Source organism: Condylostylus longicornis, unplaced genomic scaffold (genome assembly GCF_029603195.1).
Source record: "Condylostylus longicornis isolate FDR11 unplaced genomic scaffold, ASM2960319v2 ptg000010l, whole genome shotgun sequence".
Taxonomy (NCBI): domain Eukaryota; kingdom Metazoa; phylum Arthropoda; class Insecta; order Diptera; family Dolichopodidae; genus Condylostylus; species Condylostylus longicornis.
Genome location: NW_026577979.1, coordinates 22,523,238 through 22,546,709, shown reverse-complemented (window position 1 = coordinate 22,546,709; position 23,472 = coordinate 22,523,238). Strand labels below are relative to the sequence as shown.

The following is a 23,472-nucleotide window of genomic DNA, read 5'->3' as shown; positions in this document are numbered from 1 at the left end:
AGTGTTTTCGAACGATAACATAAATAAAGTCAGTTTGATTATCTCTACCTTTCCGTCATCAAGTCTTTTTTTTACGAATCTGTTGACCACTTCGGTGATTTTAAATCCTTCGTTTAGAAGTTCGTTTGTTATATCCTCTGGGTTGCAAGATTGGTGTAAGTTCTTGACCATTACCCTAATCGGTCTTGTTTGTTTGTTTTCGTAACTGTGCCATTCAATTTTTACATCATTTGCATATTTGGTTAACTCTCTATATTCATCCGTAGATTGAACATTAACCTTAATTTGATTGTTGTTCATTAGGCTTGCTTGAAATTTTATATTTTTGGCCTTTAGGGTTTCCTTAATGTCCGAATAGTTTTTTATATTGCTCATAATAACCGGGGGTGGTCTTAGTGATTTGGTTTTGGTTTCTTCACTAGTCTGTATGTGCTTTGTTGCCTTTGGAGTTGTAGCTGAGGTCTTGTAATCCTGGCTAACCGCCTTTACAGATGGGTTATTTTTCGGGATATTCCGTTGTAAGGTCGAATTTGTTATTATAGTGTTATCGTTTATTTTCCTTTGCTTTGGTTTCGGTGTAATGTTTGGAGTATTTGATTTTACTAGAGTAGCTTTTTTCTTTTTGTTTTTTTGTAAAATCCACGCTGTTTCCTTGGCCACGTTGGTGTCCTCGATATCTATGTCAACATCGACTCCAATCGCATCTTTGACCTCGTTATCTGGTTTTTCAGTGTCTCTCTTTTTTAAAACATTTATAGTGCGCTTTAGTTCTTGAATTTCTGCTAAGGCGTTCCTAAGTTGAGATTCGAGATTTAGGATTTTGATTTGGTCACTATTATGAGTAGTTGGAAATCCCGCGAATGCTTCCTCAGGACTAGAATGAGGCGACATTGGTCTTTTTTTTCTTTTTGTTTTGTGGCTGACCTTTTCTTGCGGATTAATGTTAGTTAGGTCTGCTAGAAACTGACTTCTCGTTTTTTTCGGTGATCTGAGTAGTTTATTACTCCTCGCAAAAGGATTTGGTAAATCCACATTTGAGTTGCTTAGAAGATTTGATCCAGTAGCTGTATCCAGCACCATGGCCTGGTTAACCACCATTGGTGCAGAGCGGTCGCTTGATGACGGTCCGTGGGAGCCCACTCGTTCGCTCACTTCACGTACCGGTTCTGGGGTTCCGATCCCCTGTCCCGTAACTTGTTTTATATCATTATTCATTGTTATTTTTTTTTTTATGTTGTTGCGTTTTCTCCCTACTGCCAGGTCTAAGAACTGCCGTCCCACTGGGATGAGACGCAGACCAGGGAGCCGCCCATTCTGGGACAGACGCTTCTGGATTTTGCAGTTACTTCGATTAAGAGACATGCACGTGGGAGTCCAGATAGCTATGCTACCAGTCCCATCGTACAAGTCCCCCTCTCTACTCCCTGCACGGACTACCCATTAGCCTGATGCATCAGTTTCCAGGAGGAACCACTTGGAGGTTGGTAGAGCCGATTTCCCCCTTCCCCCTTTTTCTAAAATGTATACAAAATTTATTCACTTTGTTTTTGAAAGTCAGGCATTCAGTCGATAATTTGAAAAAAAAAATGCAAAAATTCATTTGAAAAATAAGTAATCTTATTGGAATAATGAAATATTCATTAGAGAAGTCTGGAATTCTGACATGAAAGTGAATAAAAATTGAGAAGAACAAGTGAGATACACGATAAGGCTGTAAATATTAAAAATTGATTTAAAATCGATTAATACTTTAACTTTCTCATCACTAATGTCAAAACTAATTATTTTTGACATAACGTTGTCATTTTGAAAAACGCAGCAAAAATGAAATTTTCATATATATTTGACGATGTGTTGTGTTCTTGAAATCCTCAAAATGTTAAGATTATAAATATTTTGAAGAAAAACACTGATAAATAATATTTGTAAACAAAGAATCATCTTAATTTAAATGGCCGACAATAATAAGTCGTTAAATTCTCAACGTGGTAAGGAATTTGTTTAAATGAATATAAAACATAAACATTTTTGGATCGAAATAAAAATATAAATTAATCAATCAAAATTAAAAAGTGATACAAAAATGAATGTTTTTAAAGTTTACTGAAACGGAAAAACTCACTGATAATTATTTGAATATTTTTATGGAATTAGGGCAAAGTGACCCAGGTTGGAATGATCCCCCTATGATGCAATTCAATCCAACAGGGCAAGGCACAAATAAGAGCAAACTTAACCTTAATAAGAGAATAGCATTTCCAATGACCAATACAGTAAAACCTACAGCTATAGTTCAGCCCAGTCAAGGTGGTCTTCCACTAACGGCAATTCCAACACAGGTAATTTTCAATATATTCATACATCGGATAAAGTAATTAGATATCTCTTTAGTCATCACAATTGCCTGTAGCTGTAGTGCCTCCAATGCCCCACTCTCAAGTTCTTTTGCCGCCACAAACAAATCGAGTTCCACCTTTAACTGCAAGCGTTGTTCCTGGTAATAATGAAGATTTAATCGACGAAGACGAAGTCCGAGACTTTTGTTTAAATACTTTCCAAACCCACTTGGCCAACGTTATCGAAAGTAGTAACGTGCGAACTGACGAAATACAACGACGACTGAATATACTTAGTCAGATGTGGTTGGATAAGGAATTAGATAAATCTGTACACAAACAGCTTTTATGCATAGCAAAAGGTTTTTTCTTTACATGTTTTTAATTAATCAGAATATTGATGATTACAATTTTTATTTTAGCTTTACAATCAAAAAACTTCAATGATGCCATTGAAAATCATAGAATTCTAGTTGTGAACCATTCGAACCTTTGTCTGCAGTGGGCCACAGCATTACGTCAAATAATTTTAACAATTAAAAATGAGAGAAATAATTCCGAACTTGAGAGTTCGTCAAATAGTGGAACGTTTTCAAATTTGGGCAATATTTTAATACCAGCGGTAAATCCAATGGCTTACAGTGATATTAATACTACATCGCAAGCTTTACTCAATAGCGAAACGCAATCTGAATCTGCTTCCAATATTCAGCATATATGAGAGTAAAAAACTTATTGTATTTGATTATAGCATTTCTTTATTTATTCATAACGAAAAAAAATATTTTGTTAAAGTATAGTTTTATTTTTGGAAAACAAAAAATTATTTCGATTAAAACAAAAAAATAATTAAAAATACATTTCAATGTTTACTTTTACGCGAAATGTTTTTTAGGTCTCCAAATAGCTTGTAGCACTACCATGGCAATTGTTGGCCATCATATTGGAAAAATCCGCCATTATTTCTTTCATTAAAATTTAAAATTGTTTTGACTATACCCTCAGTACTAGTCTCAACATCCAGTGGTGCATTTTTACCTCCCATACTGGTCCTAACCCAACCAGGGTGCAACGCAACACATAAAATTTTGTCGTTTTGTAAATCAATGCTCATAGATTTTGTCGCAGCATTAAGCGCCGTCTTAAAAAATAGTAAAAAATTTAAGTAAAAATACATCTACATTATCACATTTACCTTAGAGGTTCTATATGCATATAAACCTCCATTATCATTTTGAGCAATAGAACCTAATATTGAGGACATATTAATTACAGCAGCACGATTAATTCCCATGGGTCTTGAACTGTTGAATTCCGATGCTCGTTTAAGTAAAGGAAGAAACGCCTTAAATAGGTATATTAAGAAAAAATAAATATTACGTTTGTGTGATTATGATCAAATTATTGAAACCATATCAATTTATTGTAATATACAAACTTTTGTAAGCATTATGGGGACGACAGTATTACACACAAAAGTATCTATAAGATCCTTTTCTTTAACAACATTTATTTTGGTAGACTTTGGAGCTACACCAGCATTGTTAAATAAGACATTAAGACCTTCGTTTTTTACAATAGCATCCACTTTGCCAACAAGTATTTCATACTGCTCCATATTTACCAAATCTTAAAGGAAAATTATCTGGTATTATACATACATTTAACTTTCAAAAACAAAAAAAAACAAGAACTGAGAATTCAGAGTCGTAAACTTATTTAAAATATTTTTTAAATATATTATTTAAAATATTAGTGTTCGTGCAAATGTATTTTTCTTGTATTTAACGAAACGTTTAGGTAAGTATCAATTCATTTTTTTATGTTGTGGCAAAATTAGGCAAAGTACCCTCAAGTTTTGTGTAATAATAGAACGAAAAAAGTTTTTAAAGAATAGTTTTGGGCAATGATTTTTCGACTTGCTAAGAGTATCGAGTAATCAAGGTCTATCGCAAATTAAATGCTAGGATGAAAACTTGTCTTGCTAGGATGTTATATATGTACCAGAAACTATTTATAAAAATATGTAGATATTTTCAGATAGTAGGATTTCGTTTTTGAATAATAAAATTCTTGATAGATTACAAAGAAATCGTTGAAGAAAAAAGTGCTACAACGTAATGTAGCACTTTTTCCTTCAACAATTAAAAGTATTGCTTTCTATGTACTACATTATTAAAAATGCTTTCATTCATATACGAACATATTTTAAAAATTTATCAACACACATCTCAATATAATGCAATCTTTAAAACATATAAAACAAAAAAAAGATTTAAAGAGACGATAACATAATGCTCGAATTTAAGGGCTGATTGCGTGAGTAAAGAAAAATAATTATACTTTTTGATGGCATGGGAATTACCGTTAACTTTCTGCATTATCTTATAGGAATTTGGAAAAGCTTGTTTCGGAATTAGAAGTTTTGTAAACATATCCACGGATAGACGGACGGACGGACGAACAGAGTAAAATTAAAAAGCACTTTTTCCAAAATTTAAACTATATAGTTCCAAAATAAAATATGTATGTACATATGTCCATTTTTATCATTTAGTAGATATGCACTCACTTGTTTAGTAAATGTGTGAAGTACAAATATAAATATACGTGCATATTAAAATATTATACAGAGTGAGCCCCTGGTGCTTAGATTGCGATTGTATTTAATCATTATGTATGAAGGTATGTACTTATTTACATACACAAGAAATATATGTTAAAAACGCATAAAGACCTACATATGTATTTGAAATACGAATTCAGTTTTTATTTTTTTGGAACTATAGATGGGAAATTTATAATAGATTTTTTTTAAAAAATGAGAACTTAATACGGAAGATGTAGGACGGTAGCCTTAAAAAAGATCGAAAGTATTTTTTTTAAAAGAAGGGATTGTTGGGAAAAGGAGATATGATCACCTTAGATGTTGCAATACTTAATCAGCTTTAATTTGTGACGATATGCATTAAGACCTACGTATGTATGTATATTAACATAATTATACATACATACATATGTATATACAAAGAATTAATTAAAATAAGTTTTTTTACCAATCTCCAAGATGTGTACGTTCCCATGCTCACTTGATATCTGCTTTAGTTCCTACAAACAAAACAAATTAATAATAATACATATATATTCATGACTAATAAAATTATATGTATGTGTGTATGTATACATTTATATATACAATTAATGAATATTGGTGAATTAATAGTATTAATTTTGTTTTTTAGTAAGAACCTTATAGATTCCATGGATTTTTACTTTGCATAAATAACTACAATGTATTGAAACGGAACGAATGGAAGTGCAATCATGAAAATTGCATTTAAATGTTAAATAAAACAAAAAAAGGTTTATAATACTTCTTCAAATTCAATATAAATTCACCGTATGTATTAAGTCCATTATGAAAGTTGAAGAAGTGGATACAATCCGAAGTGGAAACACAGCTCTTTTTCATTTGTATGTGTGAAATATTTTCATTTTAAAAATGTTTATGAATGAGATATGTAAGTACATAAAAACATGGATTTTATTTTTTACAGCAAAATTTATGGTTTGTATCCACTGCTTTAACTTTCATAATGCTAAGTGCTGAATTTATATCAAATTTGAAGAAGTGTCCAATGGATTTTCATGAAGCGATTTTCGTATTCGGAAAAATGGTAATGTAGTACCAATCAATTTGTATGGTACTACCTTTCCATTTCTGTAAAATACGAATCTCGTCAAATTACACAGTAAGGCGAATTTCTGTGGCGAAATGTCAAAATTCATATAGAATACCCATACATAATATATACATATGTGCATTCTTATATACTACAACTGGATCTGAAGGTACAATTTTTGAATTAAGTAAAAAGTTAGTACTTAACAAAAGTTGTAACGGTTTTTGGAAAGTGAATAAATGAGGTTTGTATACACTACTCAAATTCAATATAAATTCAGGGTGCTACGTTAAGCGCATTATAAAAGTAGAAAGTAGATACAAAACAAATGAATTCCCGGCTTTTTATCTTGTCGAGTGCATTAAACAAGGCGCATTATATTAAATAAAAGAATAATTTTTTTATTATTTCTCTGTTTATATAGATCCCTTCACGAGACAAAAAATAGATCTATAATCTCTCTAAAAGTTAAAAAAATAACCCAATGAGGTTATTTTCAAGAAAGCTGAGTTTTTTTATAAACTTGAAATTTACCATGGATAGCTAGCACTATAAGCTTCTTCATTTCTTAGTAAAAAAAACATAAAGTACACTCCCGTAACGCAGTTTACCTTTACGTCAAATTGACAATGTCAAGTTTTAATGTCTTGTTTTAAATGCAACTAAATTGAAAGCTATTTTTTTTTAATATTATTTAAATTTTCGTTTTCGTAAAAAGCAAAAATATTTAAATTAAGATTTTTTTGCAAATATTACGAAGGAAAATTTTTTGAAAAAATTAAATTTTATTTTCTGGTAAAATCATGAAGTTTGGTAAAGTCAAGTCAAGCAGTTTTTTAAAAATATTAATTTTGTCAGCAAGAAATATATATGTATATATATATTTTTTTTTTGAATTGTGAAGGTAAATTTAGAAGTAACATTTTTTATCACTTTCTGTACACAAATAATTTAAAAATATTTAACAACAAGAAAAAATGAACACAAAACTATACGATTGAATTCTTATATGTATGTACGTTTTATAAAAGTAGAAAACTTATAACACCCTAAAACAGAGCATCTTGAAAATAAGAAATTCAAAAATTGTGTTATTACACTAGTTTGTGTATAAAAGTTATAGTTTTTGAGGCGGTTTATATTACATCATACAAGTGACTTTGTTCTGTTATCCCTTTCATTTAATTTTAAAGTTTTCAAAATGATAAGTTCATAATTTGGATAAGGATATCTATTATTTTTGACATAAAATTTAGAACATAAAAATTAGACTTTATCATGAAGGAAAACGATTAACATTAGATTTAAGAAAAAAATATTCGTCAACATCTAACAAAAACTATTTTGTTTTAAATTGTTGGAAAATTATAAATTTTTTACTGAAAAAAATAACTCACGCATTTCTACCTATATTAAAATATTCTAACCATATTTTCAAACCGTTTCTGGTAACACTTTTTATGTTGTAAAAAATAAAAAGAAAAAAGGAACGTATTTTATGTTACCCAGCATTTACACGTACAAGTTACTTGCAAGAAAGTTGCAATACATACAAAAATTTTACTAACACATTGAAATATTTCTACTTGCTTGTTTACTTGCAGTTCAACTTGCAAGAAAATTTTGCTGCCAGTAATTTGAGCAAGTAATTTGACATATTGAGAAATTCACAAAAAAAAATTTGTTGTTTTGATTTTTTTTTTAATTTAAAATTTTTGAATTTTGTTTTGAAAAAATTAAACTTAGCAAACTTATGGTTTCTAAAATTTATAAACAATTATATATATTGCTAGTTGTTTTCTTCTCAAAGACATTTTCAAAAATTAACTTGCTAAACGCCTACGTCATAATAGCAAGTAATTTGACATTTGGAAAAACTAATTTTTTTTTTTTTTTTGTTTCCTTGTTATTCCCCTTGGGAACATAGGGCTTCAACATAGCCTCTCCAACTTTCTCGGTTTTGTGCCAATCTTTTTATTTCGGCCCATGTTTTGCCTGATTGTTCTAGCTCCTTATTTACACTTCTTCTCCAGGTCTCCTTTGGCCTCCCCACATTTCTTTTTCCTTGGGGACTCCACTCAAGAGCCTGACGCGCAACCGATGTTGTTGGGCGCCTTAGAATGTGGCCAATCCACTTCCATTTTCTTCTTCTTATTTGTATATTTATTGGATCTTGTTTCGTCATCAGCCACAGCTCTTGGTTCATAATTCTTCTTGGCCAGAATATTTTACATATAATTTTGAGGCATTTGTTTACAAAGACCTGGATCTTCTGTACATTAGCTTTGGACACCAACCATGTCTCACTTCCGTAAAGCAGCACCGATTTAACACACGCGTTGAATATTCTTATCTTGGTTCCGCGTGCTATGTGGGTTGACTTCCAGGTTGCCCACAACCTGCCGAATGCACATCTTGCCTTAGTGATTCTGTGCTCTATGTCCTTATTAGTTCCCCCATCCGTTGTTATTGTGCTGCCCAGGTATTCAAACTCGGATACTTCTTCAATGGGGCTACCCTGTATGCAGATGGGGGCTCGACTCGTGCCATTAATTCTCATGAGCTTTGTTTTTGTTGTGTTTATTTTGTGACCGATTTTTTCTGCTTTTTCAGCCAACTTATTTATGACCATCTGCATGTCTTCGGCTGAGTGAGCCAGTAGCACGACGTCATCGGCGTATTCTAAGCTTTGTAGCTTATGTGTAAGCTGCCAGTTGATTCCCTTACGTAGTGATGCTGTCTCCCTCATACATTGGTCTAGCACTGTGATGAACAACAACGGAGACAGCGGGCATCCTTGTCTGACTCCTACCGTTGTCTTGATGGGGGAACTAAACTTGCCATTGTGTAACACCACTGATTCGGCGTCATCGTAAAGCGCCTTAATGACTTGTATTAGTTTCGCAGGGATTCTGTTTCTCTTGAGTGCAGCCCAGATAGCATTACGCCTGATTGTGTCGAAGGCACGCTCGAAGTCGACGAAGGCAGCATACAGGGGGCTATTCCATTCTACTGACTGCTCGACTATCAATCTTACTGTGTTTGTATGTTCCGTGCAGCTCCTATTCTGTCGAAAGCCCGCCTGTTCTTCTCTTATATTCTTGTTTAGCTTCTCTACAATTCTATCATGAATTATTAGGGCTACTATTTTTGTTATACTATTTAGCACTGTTATGCATGCAAGTAACTTGTATGTGTAAATGCTGGGTTAGCTTCAAAAAATAATTATTTGCCAGCTATCCATGTATTATTAGATCCATGAAAATTACCAAAATACAAAATGCCAATATTTCATTAAAAACACTAGCATTTTAATATTCCTGGTAATACTGTTTATCGCCAAGGAAACAATAAGTTTCACCACAATACAGTTTTGTAGCACTATGTTGTTGCTTTTTTCCATATTAACTCATGTAGCTTGTGGCAAAGTGCGAATGACTGATACGAGTATTATACTACAAAATTATATTCAGAAAATGAAAACATAAAAGATACAGATACAACTGACATAAGCTCAATAGAATTTCGCTATTTAAATAACACTACATTTCAGCAGTCAAAACTTTACTTGTCATAGTAGTATAGTATACGAGTATAGTACTGAGTACAGTACTTTAAAAATAACTTTTCTAATTTAATTCTAAAGTTATTAATTAGTTAATTTTTAACAATTGCCAAGCACGGTGTTGGAGTTTTTATAGTAGTTAGTTTAGTTTCGCTATTTAAATTAAAACAGATAAAACTTTACAGTAAAATGGCACCGATTAGCGATCGTAAGTTTATTATCCAGTTTTTTTCCGATTACAATTATTATAGTTCGTTTGAGAAAACAGAAACAAATTGAAATCAATTGCAAATCGAACTATGTGTACATAAATACATACTTGGATTTCCTATGCAGAATTTCTATTTGGTTTTCAATACGTACCTCGGCTTTTTTAATATCGCGACAAGTTGCAATAATTTTGGGTGGTTGTGGTAATTTATTAAGAGCTTTAACTAATCCAAGTCCAAGACCGCGATTGCAACCAGTTATTAAAATTGACGTCATTTTCCAAGTGAGACAAAATAAAATCTGAAACCAAAAAGAAAATTGTTCTATAGAATTGACATTAAAACATTTGAAAATGTCTAAAAACGTCTGAATTTTTTAACATAACCTAACATTTGCGCTGTGAATAATTTCTCAGATTACTAAAACCAGCTATTACGTTTATAGAATTTAGTGTAATTTTTTTTTAATACAAGCTATAATTATTCCGGATTAAATAAGTGATTCATTTTTAATACCAGTTGAAAAGCTCTTCCAGATTTTTTTTTAAAGGAATTTTTATACTTTTTAAGTTAATCGCAATAAACTAGCAATAATTTGAGCATACATATTTACATACATACATGGTAATACCTACTTTTACTTACATATGTAAGTAAATATGTGCATATGTATGAATATATGTAGATATTTAAAAGTTTGCATAGTGACGAATTAAAAAGAATTAAATTTTGAATCTTAAACTTACTTGAATAATCTTGTATTAAAATACGAAAATGTCAATTTTAAGCATTTGGAACAAAAATGCAACTTTGACTTTAATACGACGAAGTGAAAATTATTTGAAAAGATCTCTTAGTAGTGCAACTAGTCGTAAGTACATTGCTCATAAGGACTTTTTCATATGTAATTTAATTCATTCAGTAAACAGATTGATTTTCAGGGAGGTACTCAACTTAAATACGAAAATAGAAAATTTATTCCAATTTTTAAAAACTTCGCTTCTAGATAAAAAGACCTAATCGAGATCCAATCTTTTTTTATATCAATAACCTTACCTTTACACAGTTTGTAAAATTTGTTTTTCAATAAATAGATATCGTGCTATTACGTAATAAATGAAGTTAATTTATTATGATTTTGCTGAGTAATACTAATTATAGTTAGATATAAAAAAAACTTGAATAAAATAGTTATCTATAAGCTTTAAAACAATTCATATCAATTTCACAAAATTTCAATATTTTCCTTTTGACTTGCCGTTTTTGTAAATTCATAAACGTGAAATTATGAAACGTAATATATGATTAACTTAATCGCATTCCATTTATAAATAATTACTACTTCTTGAATTTGTATGCGTAGTTTTTAAATGAAAAGGTCTTTTTCCGTACATTAGTAAAATATAAACTTAATTTTTTGATCATAATCAGATTTTTTTCCTATAAGGTTATTAAATGCAATTTAATGAAGAAAAATATTTCATTTCAAATATTTAATTTAAACGCAAAAATAAAACTCCAAAAGCACCTGTTTTACATAAACAATACTATTTTCATCTACCGAAAACAGCCTAAAATTTTATGTGTACAAAAAAAAAACTCTAAAATTAATTTTGATGTTAATAAACATCAACATTTAATTTGGAGGTAAAAATTTATGGAATATAATATAACATTGACTTGAGTAAATTTTCTTATTATACATCTACTGTAATAGTTATCACATGGCAACATTTCAAAACTAAAGAATGTCAAAAGTGAATGTTTACAGATCGAGTAATAAAAAACAAACAGAAAAAAAAACGCGAAATGAAAACATAAAACTTTTTTAACAACAGTATTAAGTAAAAACCTAGTACCTATTTCTAGATACCTATACTTACACTATTATGTACCTACATGTTATGTATATTGCAGTTTTAAACTCTGAAAAATAGATACTAATATCAATATCTGTGATTATACCAAAATAAAGCTGGAACATTTTAATGGAAAATACATTTTCTTGGAGGCTTACTGAACGGTCTCTACACCGCATTACTTTGTTGAATTTAATATTTATCAACGTACAATTCATAATTTTAAATGTTAAAGATTACACCAAAAAGTCTTACAGAAAAGTAGCCTTGCCTTAAAACAGTACAGTACAAAAATCATTTTACAGAATTTCTATTTTTCAATTTTCATTTGCAATCTTTTAAGTACTGGTCCAATGATAGAACCGGTACTCTAAAGGATAAAAACATATAAAATTTGATTTGGAATTGACCATAAAATATGCATGTAATTGTAGGATAAATATATGTAGAATATAGTATAATACATATATGCTATTAAATACAACTGGCATATCCGTAACATGAAAAATGAGTTACGAACATTATAAATAAGACAGAAATTTTTAATTTGCAGTTAGAAACAAAAATCTGTAAATACATACATTATGTGTTAAATAAAAATACAAACATTCTGCCTATATATACGAACCGTCTTGAAAATAATTTTTTCTTAATAGACAGTTACCAGTATGACTTAATTGTTATTGGTGGAGGTTCTGGAGGCTTAGCATGCGCAAAAGAAGCTGTTGCAAATGGTGCAAAAGTTGCAGTATTAGATTTCGTTAAACCTACTCCTATTGGAACTAAATGGGGGGTTGGTGGAACATGTGTTAATGTGGGCTGCATTCCAAAGAAATTAATGCACCAAGCATCAATACTTGGAGAGTCCATTCACGTAAGTGGAAAACGTAAATACAAACGTTTGTATTAATTAATTAAATATTTTCACTTTTATAATTAGGAAGCTGCAACATACGGTTGGGAAATTCCAGAACAGCAAAACGTTAAAGCTAATTGGAGCAAATTAACAGAAGCAGTTCAAAATCACGTTAAATCAGTTAATTGGGTCACCAAAGTTGATTTGAGAGATAAGTAAGTTTTCATTGGATTAAAATGACCACCCACATTCAGTTAGGTTATCGAGTTCCTGAATATATGTAGTTGCCGTGAAGTCAGAAAAGGCAATAAGTTACGACGATTTAGTTTTATGTAAATAAAAAATAATTTTGATTACATTAATTTGGTAAAAAGTTTTCGGTTTGTACAGGTTGTAATGAATTGATTTAGGTTTTTATCTCGAAATATTTAAAAGATTGGACATTCCGAAAAATTATACTAATCTTTATATTCTTGTTTTTGTCTTTCTAAAAAATTTTCAAAGTTTATTGGTGAAATTGGAAAACAATATCCTTTAAACAATAACATACTTTCTGTATTAAAATCTAAAATTTCAAATATTTATTAAAAACACTACATATTTGTCTTTTATACAACATTTTTCAAGTCGATAAAAAGTTAGGGTACCTAATCGAATTATGAGGTGTTTCAAAAGTATCACTTCGCATGGCATTTGTATGACATAGAACGAAATAATGCATTTATTAAATATTTTCAAAATATGTACACAACATTTATTGCAAATTTTATATACATACATATTTGAAATTTCTGTATTTTCTGTATTTTTCAAACTTATAGAAAAGTTGAATATATTAATGGCTTAGGGTACTTTAAGGATCCGCATACAGTTGTTGCTGTTATGAAAAACAAATCAGAAAAAGAATTAACTGCACAAAATATAGTTATTGCTGTAGGTGGAAGACCAAGATATCCGGATGCCCCAGGTGCAATTGAACACGGTATTACCAGCGATGATATATTTAGTTTAGAAAAAGAGCCAGGAAAAACTCTTGTGGTTGGTGCTGGATGTAAGTTTTTTTTTTTCTTTTTTCGTTTTTCATTTTTGAAACTTGGATGACTTCGCAATGTGATTTTAGACATTGGGTTGGAATGTGCTGGTTTTCTAAAAGGATTAGGATATGATGCCACCGTTATGGTGCGATCAATTGTTTTGCGTGGTTTTGATCAACAAATGGCCAACATCGTGGCCGACTCTATGGTTGAAAAAGGTATAAATTTCATACATAAAGCGATTGTTACTTCTGTTGAAAAACAAAAAGACGGACGACTTTTAATTTCGTGGAAAAATACCGAAACTAATGAAACTGGCAGTGAGATTTATGACACAGTATTGTTTGCTGTTGGTCGTAAGGGTTTAGTTGAAGATCTGAAATTGGAGAATGCCGGTGTTACTTCAATTGCCGACGATAAAATTGTAGTGAATGAACAAGAGCAGACAAATGTTCCTCACATATTTGCGGTTGGTGATATTATCAAGGGGAAACCTGAATTAACACCTGTGGCGATTCATGCTGGACGATTGTTAGCTAGACGCATGTTCAGTGGTTCTTCGCAAATAATGGATTATGCAGACGTTGCTACAACGGTATTTTCCCCACTTGAATATGCCTGCGTTGGAATGAGTGAAGAAAGGGCTATTGAAAAATATGGAGCTGATAATGTGGAAGTATATCACGGTTTTTATAAACCTACTGAGTTCTTCATACCACAAAAGAGTGTTAGATACTGCTACTTGAAAGCTGTTGCTGAACGAAGTGGCGATCAAAAAGTTTTGGGTTTGCATTATATTGGACCAGTTGCTGGTGAAGTTATGCAAGGATTTGGTGCAGCGATAAAGTAATTTATTTTTTTAATTCCATAATTCTTTATTAATTTTTTGTTTGTAGATCCGGACTAACCATGAAAATTCTTTTAAACACTGTTGGAATACATCCCACAACTGCAGAAGAGTTCACTAGGTTAGCTATAACGAAAAGGTCCGGTTTGGATCCAACACCAGCAACATGTTGCAGCTAGATTTCTTTATGTAAAAGTGTGACATTGTTAAATTTTAATCAATGTGTTGCATAATCATAAATAGCACTTACAGTTTCTTCAAAAAAATGTGCTTTTTAAGATTAAAATTATTCGTTTTGTTTTGAAATTTATTCTTGAACCTTAAAGAACATAAAATTTTTTCATCGTAAACAATTTTGTATTAAATAACATTTAATATTTTTGTATTAAATAACACTTAATTCCAAATTTTCAATTGGTAATTTTGTACAAGAATGATATTTAAACTCACTTGATAATTTAAAAAATGTATATACATATTAGCAACCAATTATATTATGCTTTTTAAATACTAAGGGGAAAATAAATTTAAGACAAATTTAATATTTATGAATTATTTTTATTGTCACAAAATATTTTTCAAAATGCTTCTAACTAAATGTTAATAATTTAAGAAAATCCTTTAACTAAATAAGTACTTAAACCCTATTATTAATTTTTATAAACTAAAAAAACTTTTGCAGTCATTTTTGTAAGAAGTCAAAAAGCGTATCATTAATTATGCAAGGCGACAAATTAAATTTAAAATGTTTAAATTAGCTTTCTTCGTCACTATATTCACGAAAGGATCTATAGTGTACTCTAGAAGTATCTGGAGTACGTCGTATGTAATTCGAAGTTGCATTCCTTGGACTATAAGGAGAATTTCTTAAATTTGTCGGTGAAATATAGTTCGGTGAACGTATAGAATTATTACTGGTTATAGATTTTTTATTACTGCTACTAACATGCGCATGAGGATAACTTGAATTTTTGTAGCTATACGAGTAATTTTTATTTTGGTTTGGTGAAAAAATATGAGATGCTGAAATACTATGTTGGGTATTTCTTATTGGTACAATATATTCCTCGTCGTCACTTATTTCTTCATCAATTTCATTTTTAGGAACTGTTTTTTTATTAACTAAATCATAGTCGCTGTCTTCAGAATCTGTTTCTAATTTACTATTTTCATGATCAAAAATTTCTTCATCCATCAAATGTTCTTCACCTTCAATAAATGAGGCAAATCTTTTAGGATTTTTTAATTTTGTCATGACTTTCCATTGTTTACATTCAGGACTATTGCAATATTTACGAAGTTCTGCCAAAGCTTTTTCGGTTTCAATAATTCCTTGTTGCTTGTATTCGGCTAAAGTAAGATATCTTCGTCGAGGTGGAAACCATTTTCTATATATGCCTCTAATGTACCTTATCCATTCCTTTGGAAAATAGTAAAGAATTAAAATTATTACAATAATTCCGACACTGGCTTCCGTGTAGTAACTGGAGAAATATATAACAGAAAGAGAAGTAATCTGTAGGCACCATTCAATTAAATCTTTACTTCGTTGGTTCTTTGGAGGTCCAAAACGATAACACAGAACAAAGCTAATAAACCCAGTAACCAAAACATATCCAATGACATAATTTTTGTATGATACAAATATAAGTTGAATATTTTCCCAAATTAAATGAAAAACATAAAGAGCTGGAAATTGAAAATATGTGATTTATTCATTAAGTTTTGTTAAATACTAAAATATGAATATCGGAAAATAAAATGTTTATTTAATCAAATTTTTTTACACTTTGATATGCTTGCTTACCTAAAGTTGAACCACCGGCAACCATGCCAATCATCATTGAACGTCGTGGAAATAATTTTCCCGCCAAGTAAAACAATATAAGAAAAGACGCGCAAATGCCTAATGATACGCCTGCTATATAGTAGAATAAAGAATTTTGGCTCATCTTTGCTGAATATAGAAATATTAGTATTACGATACAAAATGTAAAAAACTTCCAAAAATCAACTCGAATTAAATTTAAACGAATGGTGTAGGGTTGCAACGTATCTATTCCTATACAGGTTTGATTGAATGGATTCAGTCTCATTTTTGGCTTTTTGTATGAAAAAAAGTTGAAAGAAAATAAAGATTTCTGTTCTTCATAATGTTGTTTGACTATTTCTGCAGTTTCGCCTTCATACTGTGTAAAATCATCTATATTTTCAATATCTATTTGGAAATTCACAGTTTGAAAATAATTCGTAATCTTTTTTTGCGTTCCTTCATAACAATATATCCTTATATCTGATTCAAAAAAGCCCCTTCGTTTTTCGTCTGGTACAAAATGAATAATTTCTCCAGGAAGTAGGTAACTTACTACAATAAGTAAAAGCTATATTTTTTCTACTTTTTTATTTTTTTCAGAATTTACCTTTCAATTTTTTATTTACTCCTAAGCATTCGCCAACATCTAAGATGTATAAAATATATAACATAAAATTAATAAACAGCATTTTTCCCTGAAATGGTTATTTCATTTTTCACAATATAGGCGTTTTAAGTTTTCATAATTTTAAATTTATTTTGAAAGCACAAATATCATAACTTATGAAATTAACAAATTTAACAGCTAAGTATTTTAACAAATACAACTCTATAATATTTGATGTCAATTATAGTCTGTCAATAAATTGGCATATCACATGCCACAATACAAGTCCATACGTAACGTAACTACATTAATCGGAAATATAACATAATATCTTATATATTTTGACAAATAGGAATGCTATTTTTTAAGGTGGCGCGTCATGCAACGATTCATATCCAATACGTGAGGCGACTTCTTGATAAAATGATAAACATTTGATTTTGGAGAAATGAAAAAAAAATAAATTTTGACATTCTCTTTTTGCAGCTTTTTTCTCTCTCTCAAGTTGAATCTACTTAAACTTTGCTGCAGGGGTTTTTAAATGTTATGTTAATTTTGTTTTCCTGTACTGTACTAGTTATACCAAATAATTGCAATTTTTGATTGCGTTGACGATCCAGTCATATGAAAGAATTTAATTCTTGCCATTTTATTTTTTGCTCAACTTTTGAACTTATTAAAATAAAATAAATACTTTCTAAATTTTTAAATGACAAAAAAGTTATAGTCAGTATTTTGCTATTTCGAAAACATAAATTAAGTGCCAGTTACCCTCAGACTAAATCTAGGATCAGACAATCTGCACATCAGATTCTATCTATACTTTTACGTTAAAGTTTTGAACACTTTGTTTTTAAAATTTTGTAATTTATAAACTGGCAACAAAAGTTGAAAAAAAACCAAAAATCAAATGATCCTGGCAAAACTTTTAATTTACTTTTCGCCATGAACATTTATTTTTAAAAATCTCACAGATAACCGGATATGTTTCTATTTTTCATTAGATTTTATCTAATATCACATTTTATTACACAACAGATTTTCATCAGATTCAGATTTAATCCTATATTAAATATGATTTGTGTCGCATGTTTGTCATTTTTATCAACGCAGATCTTACATACTTAGAACTACACTGTAATAAATAATAGAAGTTTAATTTGACAACATATTTAAAGAATAAAGTTCAATGTGTAAACAGAATTTCTCATCCGATTTCATCGTGGTCAAATTGAATCACCAGATTTCGCTTGATGTATATATGCTACCTAAATTAATAATTTTTAATGAAAATAAAAAATTGTTTAACTACTTTTAGGGAAAAAAACATGTACACGCTTAGTACCTGTTATTATAAAATTTATTTTTGATTTTGGAAAATTTGAATAGTTTAAAAAAATATATAAAAAGTTTAGTCTAGTTTTGTTAGATAGTTCCAAATACCGAAATTATAGATGCCTTTTACGTCAATATATTACAATCGTTTAATACTATGGCAGTTAAAATTAAAACCTGCAACACACAGGTATCTTAATGACTTAGTTTTAATTTAAGGAAAAAGTGGATTCAAAATATTAGTAGCTTAAATAAGTAAACAGAAAAATATTTATCAACAAAATTTAGGATTTGTGTTTTTCATTCTGAAAAGTTTCAAGAAACAACATTTACTTTAAGCTCATAGAAATCTTACTATAGTCTTTGTCATTTTTGCCAAAAAAAAGTTAATGAAAGATAAAATGTCTGCAAGGGAAAAACTTCTACTCGTATACATAATACGTATACATAATAGGTCTGTCTGCAATAAAACTTTAAAAAGAGAAACATTGACAAAATTTCAACAAGCGAAAAAGAAAAAATTCTCATTTAATGAAAAAATAAACCAGACAGAAAGCTTGTAAAAACCTTTAAAAACTTTATAAATATGCGAAAAACATCATATTTCAAAGTAATAATCAAACGTAAACAAATATTTTTTGGCTATACCAAAAACCAAAAATTTTGATTTTGGAATATTAAAGGGTGAAATTTAGAAAAAACCATTTTTGAACCCATTTTGATGGTATTATTTTATTTTTAATTGAAAAGTTTTGAAAACAAAGGTATTGTTAATGAATAATTTTTTTTTTCAAAAATAAAACCTTGTGACATAACCAAGAAAACATAGCCAAGTTTAGACAGCGGTAAGATTTGAAAATTTTTTAAAACACAATTAATTTTACTTTACAAAACTTGAAAAAACTTTAAAATGAGAATGTCATCATTTTTTCTCATTTTTGTTAAAAAAGTACTATCCCGGACAGTTCGCATGCAAGAACTTTATAAAGTTTTTAAAAGTTTTTAAAAACTTTCTTATACCACACAGACCTAATACTTTCACCGAAGATATTAGTTAATAGTAAGAAGTTGCATCACTAATTTTTTTTAATGATGACACCAATTTTTGAAAGTTCATTCTTTAGCGAAGATACCAGAGATGAATAATAGATTCGCCAAAATGTGAGTGATAAAAAAATTATGACAGACTCCTACCCTATGTATAATAGGATCGATAATTTGAGAAAAAATGCAAAAGTGAACCATTCATTAGAAAATACGGATGGTCCTGATTTGAAAGGGTATAAAAAGTGAGTAAAAAAGCGAGATACACGCATTAAACTATGTTGTTTGTTGCTTTTTATTTAACTTTCGAAACTTTTTGGCTAGCTAAATATTACAGATGCAATCTTGAAATATTGTATGATGATGAAAATTAAGTAAGTCTGAATAATGAAGTTTCTTTTTTAGTTTTAATGAGAATGTTTTAAATTTTATACAAGCCAGTTATATTAAAATACTAATAGTTGGGATAATGACATAGAATTTTAAACATTAAAAACGTTCTATACAGTTCAATACAATATTATTTCAATTTAAAATATTTTGTTGTTTTTTTAACTTTCATTACTTAATGAAATAAAATAAGTAAATATTAAAAATTTTAATTATCAATGATGTATTGAAATGTACTTTCGATACATCGAGCATCGATAAATATTTCCCATGACTATTTTATATTGAAATGAAATCAATAACAAACAAACGTGCTTTTTATTTCTTTAAATTTTTTGAGTTTTAGGAAATTTTGTTTTTGAAATAAAACAATTAGGTATAAATATAAACTTTTAAATAAGCTATTTTTTAAAATTATGATTGAAGATATTGAAATAATTATTGGCACATACGAGGAGTTCCTTCTTGGATATAAAGCTAAATTCAAAAATGTAATAAAATCATTCTTTGTAATCTTAAATTGAAAGTCGGATATTTTTTAGGATCAATATATGCTATTACCAACATTTTCTTCAAAGTCGCACACTGCATCCGTTCGAGCCGTTGCTGTTTCGGAAAAATATTTAGCATCTGGAGGTGCAGACGATAAGATATTCATTTTCGATATGAAACAACGAAAAGAAGTTCAAATATTAATTAATCACACTGGAACGATAAACACATTAAAATTTACGCCAAATTCAAAGCAATTATTATCTGGCGCTGAAGATGGCCGTATGCTTGCCATTCGTGTAGGGTCTTGGAATATTGATGGCAATTGGGAAAAAGCACATGATGGATCAGCAGTTAAACATATATCATGTCATCCAAGTGGTAAACTTGTGCTGTCATTAGGGCAAGACTTTGTTGCCAGAACGTGGAATTTATTAACTGGCCGTTGTGTTTTTAAAACTAATCTGAAATCAAAAGAGCACTTAGGAAAATCACCAGAGTGCATTGAATGGTCACCTAAGGGCAATTATTTTCTTTTGTCGGGCTTAAGAGTTGTTGAGCTGATAAGTATAGAAAATAAAAAAACTGAAAAAGAAATTAAATTACAATCAAAGCCAGTGTGTCTATGTTGGATTACTGAAGAAAGTTTTGCAATTGGTTTAGAAAATGGAAAGGTTATTTTATCTACAATTCATTTAAAAGATAAAGAGATATATACAGAAGTTGACGAAAAGCGTATAAAATGCATTTCGCATTGTAACAATATTTTGGCTACAGCATCCAGGTAATTTTCCATTTTAGAAATATATGAGTAATTTTTAAATTATCTACAAATAGCATCAGGTAAACATGGAAACATGAAAGTGCTGAAAACAGTTTAAATATAGCTAATGGAAACATTTACATCTTAATACAACCTAAATTGTGTTTAGATGTAGATATTCCTATTAGGTTGTAATAAAAGTGTAGATTTGTATTCCAATTATGAAACTACAATTACTTATAAAGCAGTAATATCTTCGATACCATTGAGGAATCACCTAGACATCAGTGGTATTCCTTTTTAGTTTTTCTAGTTAAATTTTACGGAAATTATTTTTTGTTATTTTACATGTTTGTCTATATTAAATATCATCTGATATTAAAAATTTTATATGATCTTGTAAAATCAAAATAAAATTGAAGTTCTTTTTATACCTTGCACCTTCGGCAAGGGCATATTCACTGAGTTCGTAATCACTTGATGGAGTCGTCTCCGGTATGGACATGTATATATATTCTTACTCAGTGTAAAATTCTGCATTGATTTAGCCATGTACGTTCGTCTGTCAGTCTGATCGCAGGATAACTTAAAAACGAATAAGCCAATCGACACCAAACTTTCACAAGTTGTTTCTTTTCAGTCAAAGGTGGCTGTTATTGTAATAGGACCGTAAAACTCAAAGAGATTTTTTAAATATTTCAAAAACTAATAGAGATATTAATAACAAATTTTGCAAAGGTGTGTTCAATTTTATTCTATATAATGTTTTAAAAATTTTATTGGAATGGCTATACTTGTTCGGGTAGGTATGGCGACTCGTAACTCGTAATGCCAATTCTATAAATTCGGAAAAGTAATAAAGCTATATTCATGAAACTTGGCATGTATTTGTCCCATAGTTGGCCATATATATCCTTGAAGTATTGTTGGAATGATTTGACAGGTTCGGGTAGCTGCCATACAATTTCAAAAGGAAATTTTTATTATTTGCGAAAATGCTTAAATTAAATTAATGAAACTGGCAGTTGTGTGTCCAATTATAGGTCAAACACATTCGTGCACTTTCCATGGATTGGTTTGACAGTTTCGAGTACATGGCATACAACAGTAAAATCTAAATCTTGATATTTCAAAAACAAATTTTAAAATTCAGATTGTCAAGGTGCAGGGTTCATACCAACCGAAACGTTTATGTTATAAATAGGTCATCATTTTCTTTAAAGTTAATAATTTCTGCCAATTTTTAAAAAAATCGGGCCCATCAAAATTAATGTTCTTTTAATTACGATAGTTATTTCTCCTGTTAAATATTTTTGTCCGTATTTTAACGTATAGAATAAAGTTTTGGAGATATTTTTTATATGTACAAAATTTTTTTTCTCCGGTCAATAAGATATTTTTATTAATGTAAAAAATCCAAATTGAAAAGCAACTTTTTTAAATAGGTATAAAAGTTGTAAATTAAATTTTCCTTACCTAACAGGTATCTAATGCTTTTAAATAAAATATTTGCTTTAGAAACTTATGCATATGTATGTACATACATAATTATATTATACACATAAAGTTTTTGTGTTAATTTTAAATGTAAAATTTAAATAAACTGTGAAAGTCATTATGTATAATTTTAGCTCTGGAGAAATAGCCCTGTGGAACATATCCATTGATAACCTAAGTCTAAAAAAAATTACATCAGTAAATATTGGCTGTAGGCCAACATGTATGGCGCTGTTAAATTTACAACATTTCAAAAAGGATTATTTGTTGACAGAATCTGAAATTGCAGAAGTGACGCCAAAAAATAAAGAAACCACTGCATCAAAAGCCACTTTCAGAAACTTACAGCATGTTGCTGTCGAATATGAAGACAACTTAGAGTTGAATAATGTAAAAATTAATTCAAATCAAGAATCTTCTGATACCGATGAAAATGTTGGCACTTTTGTAAGGATAAAAAAAGAAAATATTCAAAATAAAACCAGAAAAGGAAATGAAAAAATAAAGAATAAAAATAAAAAAAAGCTAATAAAGAGACATGAAAGTGGAAAGATCAGTAAACGAAAAAACTTAAAAAAAATTAAGAAAAAAAAGGAGATAGAATATATTTAAATAAAAAATAAAATTATTCAAATTAAAAAAGTGCTGCTTTTATTTATCGCAATATGAATAACGCAAAATGATGTGTCGTTGGGAGTTTTGGTTAGGTAAAATTTTATGCGTTAAATGTGTTGATATTTTTGCGGATTAGAATTCAATCATTCCTTAAGCAGCTAGAATTGTAATGAAACTCTCTCTGGAAAAGAGGAAGATATACATAGAAGGACAAATCTTGTTTCTCAATAGATACAAGTTTCCAATCGATATGTGAGCAGAATTTCGAATAATATATTTGCTTTCGAACCTACAAATTATGTGAAAAAAATAAATCTGTTTTGATGTTCTAAGATATTTTCACATTTTATTATTTTAGCAAAAATCTGAACAAAAAATTGAAATCATATATGTATAATTTTATATGAGATTTTGGTAAAATTTTAGTTTTTCGAACGCTTTCCATTCCGAAAGTACTTCGGATACGAAATTATACTGTGCTTTCAAACTCTTGAATAGCGCTTTTCAGAGCTTTTTATAATTTCAAA

The 23,472-nt window shown here is 29.6% G+C and overlaps 5 protein-coding genes across 6 annotated transcripts; 3 read left to right on the top strand and 2 right to left on the bottom strand.

The window, feature by feature from the left end:
- Positions 1–1,836: 1,836 nt before the first annotated feature.
- On the top strand, positions 1,837–3,196 carry LOC129618654 (steroid receptor RNA activator 1-like). Its single transcript, XM_055533536.1, has 4 exons — positions 1,837–1,988; positions 2,155–2,339; positions 2,392–2,698; positions 2,759–3,196. The coding sequence occupies exons 1-4, from the start codon at positions 1,952–1,954 to the stop codon at positions 3,055–3,057; spliced, it is 828 nt and encodes a 275-aa protein (XP_055389511.1). The 5' UTR covers positions 1,837–1,951; the 3' UTR covers positions 3,058–3,196.
- LOC129618655 (C-factor) lies at positions 3,097–11,001 on the bottom strand. The gene is made up of 6 exons (XM_055533537.1): positions 10,850–11,001; positions 9,948–10,094; positions 5,393–5,444; positions 3,775–3,965; positions 3,532–3,681; positions 3,097–3,477 (listed from the first exon to the last, which is right to left on the bottom strand). The coding sequence occupies exons 2-6, from the start codon at positions 10,068–10,070 to the stop codon at positions 3,253–3,255; spliced, it is 741 nt and encodes a 246-aa protein (XP_055389512.1). The 5' UTR covers positions 10,071–10,094; positions 10,850–11,001; the 3' UTR covers positions 3,097–3,252.
- LOC129618653 (thioredoxin reductase 1, mitochondrial) lies at positions 9,576–14,931 on the top strand. Of its 2 annotated transcripts, none has more exons than XM_055533535.1 (6): positions 9,576–9,792; positions 12,309–12,526; positions 12,593–12,723; positions 13,330–13,559; positions 13,629–14,388; positions 14,439–14,931. In XM_055533535.1, exons 1-6 carry the CDS (start codon positions 9,774–9,776, stop codon positions 14,566–14,568), a joined length of 1,488 nt encoding a protein of 495 aa, XP_055389510.1. In that variant the 5' UTR covers positions 9,576–9,773; the 3' UTR covers positions 14,569–14,931. The 2 variants fall into 2 exon arrangements, with proteins under 2 accessions (XP_055389510.1, XP_055389509.1); XM_055533534.1 differs by lacking the exon at positions 9,576–9,792 and adding an exon at positions 10,231–10,664.
- Positions 14,932–14,941: 10 nt separating this feature from the next.
- LOC129618651 (nuclear envelope integral membrane protein-like) lies at positions 14,942–16,990 on the bottom strand. Its single transcript, XM_055533531.1, has 3 exons — positions 16,810–16,990; positions 16,197–16,754; positions 14,942–16,078 (listed from the first exon to the last, which is right to left on the bottom strand). Exons 1-3 carry the CDS (start codon positions 16,889–16,891, stop codon positions 15,144–15,146), a joined length of 1,575 nt encoding a protein of 524 aa, XP_055389506.1. The 5' UTR covers positions 16,892–16,990; the 3' UTR covers positions 14,942–15,143.
- A 2,897-nt stretch (positions 16,991–19,887) lies between these two features.
- On the top strand, positions 19,888–22,957 carry LOC129619023 (p21-activated protein kinase-interacting protein 1-like). Its single transcript, XM_055534083.1, has 3 exons — positions 19,888–20,069; positions 20,121–20,854; positions 22,465–22,957. Exons 1-3 carry the CDS (start codon positions 19,995–19,997, stop codon positions 22,940–22,942), a joined length of 1,287 nt encoding a protein of 428 aa, XP_055390058.1. The 5' UTR covers positions 19,888–19,994; the 3' UTR covers positions 22,943–22,957.
- The last annotated feature ends 515 nt before the right edge of the window (positions 22,958–23,472 follow it).

Bases quoted from the DNA above. Each gene is read 5' to 3' on its own strand.
- LOC129618653 (XM_055533534.1), top strand. From the start codon at position 10,568: ATGTCAATTTTAAGCATTTGGAACAAAAATGCAACTTTGACTTTAATA. The intron at 10,665-12,308 runs GTAAGTACATTG...TTTTCTTAATAG, and splicing joins TCTTAGTAGTGCAACTAGTC to ACAGTTACCAGTATGACTTA. The intron at 14,389-14,438 runs GTAATTTATTTT...TTTTGTTTGTAG, and splicing joins GGATTTGGTGCAGCGATAAA to ATCCGGACTAACCATGAAAA.
- LOC129618651 (XM_055533531.1), bottom strand. From the start codon at position 16,891: ATGCTGTTTATTAATTTTATGTTATATATTTTATACATCTTAGATGTT. The intron at 16,755-16,809 runs GTAAATTCTGAA...TACTTATTGTAG, and splicing joins AGTAAATAAAAAATTGAAAG to TAAGTTACCTACTTCCTGGA. The intron at 16,079-16,196 runs GTAAGCAAGCAT...TTCAATTTCCAG, and splicing joins TGCCGGTGGTTCAACTTTAG to CTCTTTATGTTTTTCATTTA.
- LOC129619023 (XM_055534083.1), top strand. From the start codon at position 19,995: ATGATTGAAGATATTGAAATAATTATTGGCACATACGAGGAGTTCCTT. The intron at 20,070-20,120 runs GTAATAAAATCA...GATATTTTTTAG, and splicing joins ATAAAGCTAAATTCAAAAAT to GATCAATATATGCTATTACC. The intron at 20,855-22,464 runs GTAATTTTCCAT...GTATAATTTTAG, and splicing joins ATTTTGGCTACAGCATCCAG to CTCTGGAGAAATAGCCCTGT.
- LOC129618655 (XM_055533537.1), bottom strand. From the start codon at position 10,070: ATGACGTCAATTTTAATAACTGGTTGCAATCGCGGTCTTGGACTTGGA. The intron at 3,966-5,392 runs GTAAAAAAACTT...TTTTCCTTTAAG, and splicing joins CGTACACATCTTGGAGATTG to ATTTGGTAAATATGGAGCAG. The intron at 3,682-3,774 runs GTTTGTATATTA...TACCTATTTAAG, and splicing joins TCCCCATAATGCTTACAAAA to GCGTTTCTTCCTTTACTTAA.
- LOC129618654 (XM_055533536.1), top strand. From the start codon at position 1,952: ATGGCCGACAATAATAAGTCGTTAAATTCTCAACGTG. The intron at 1,989-2,154 runs GTAAGGAATTTG...TTATGGAATTAG, and splicing joins GTCGTTAAATTCTCAACGTG to GGCAAAGTGACCCAGGTTGG. The intron at 2,340-2,391 runs GTAATTTTCAAT...ATATCTCTTTAG, and splicing joins TAACGGCAATTCCAACACAG to TCATCACAATTGCCTGTAGC.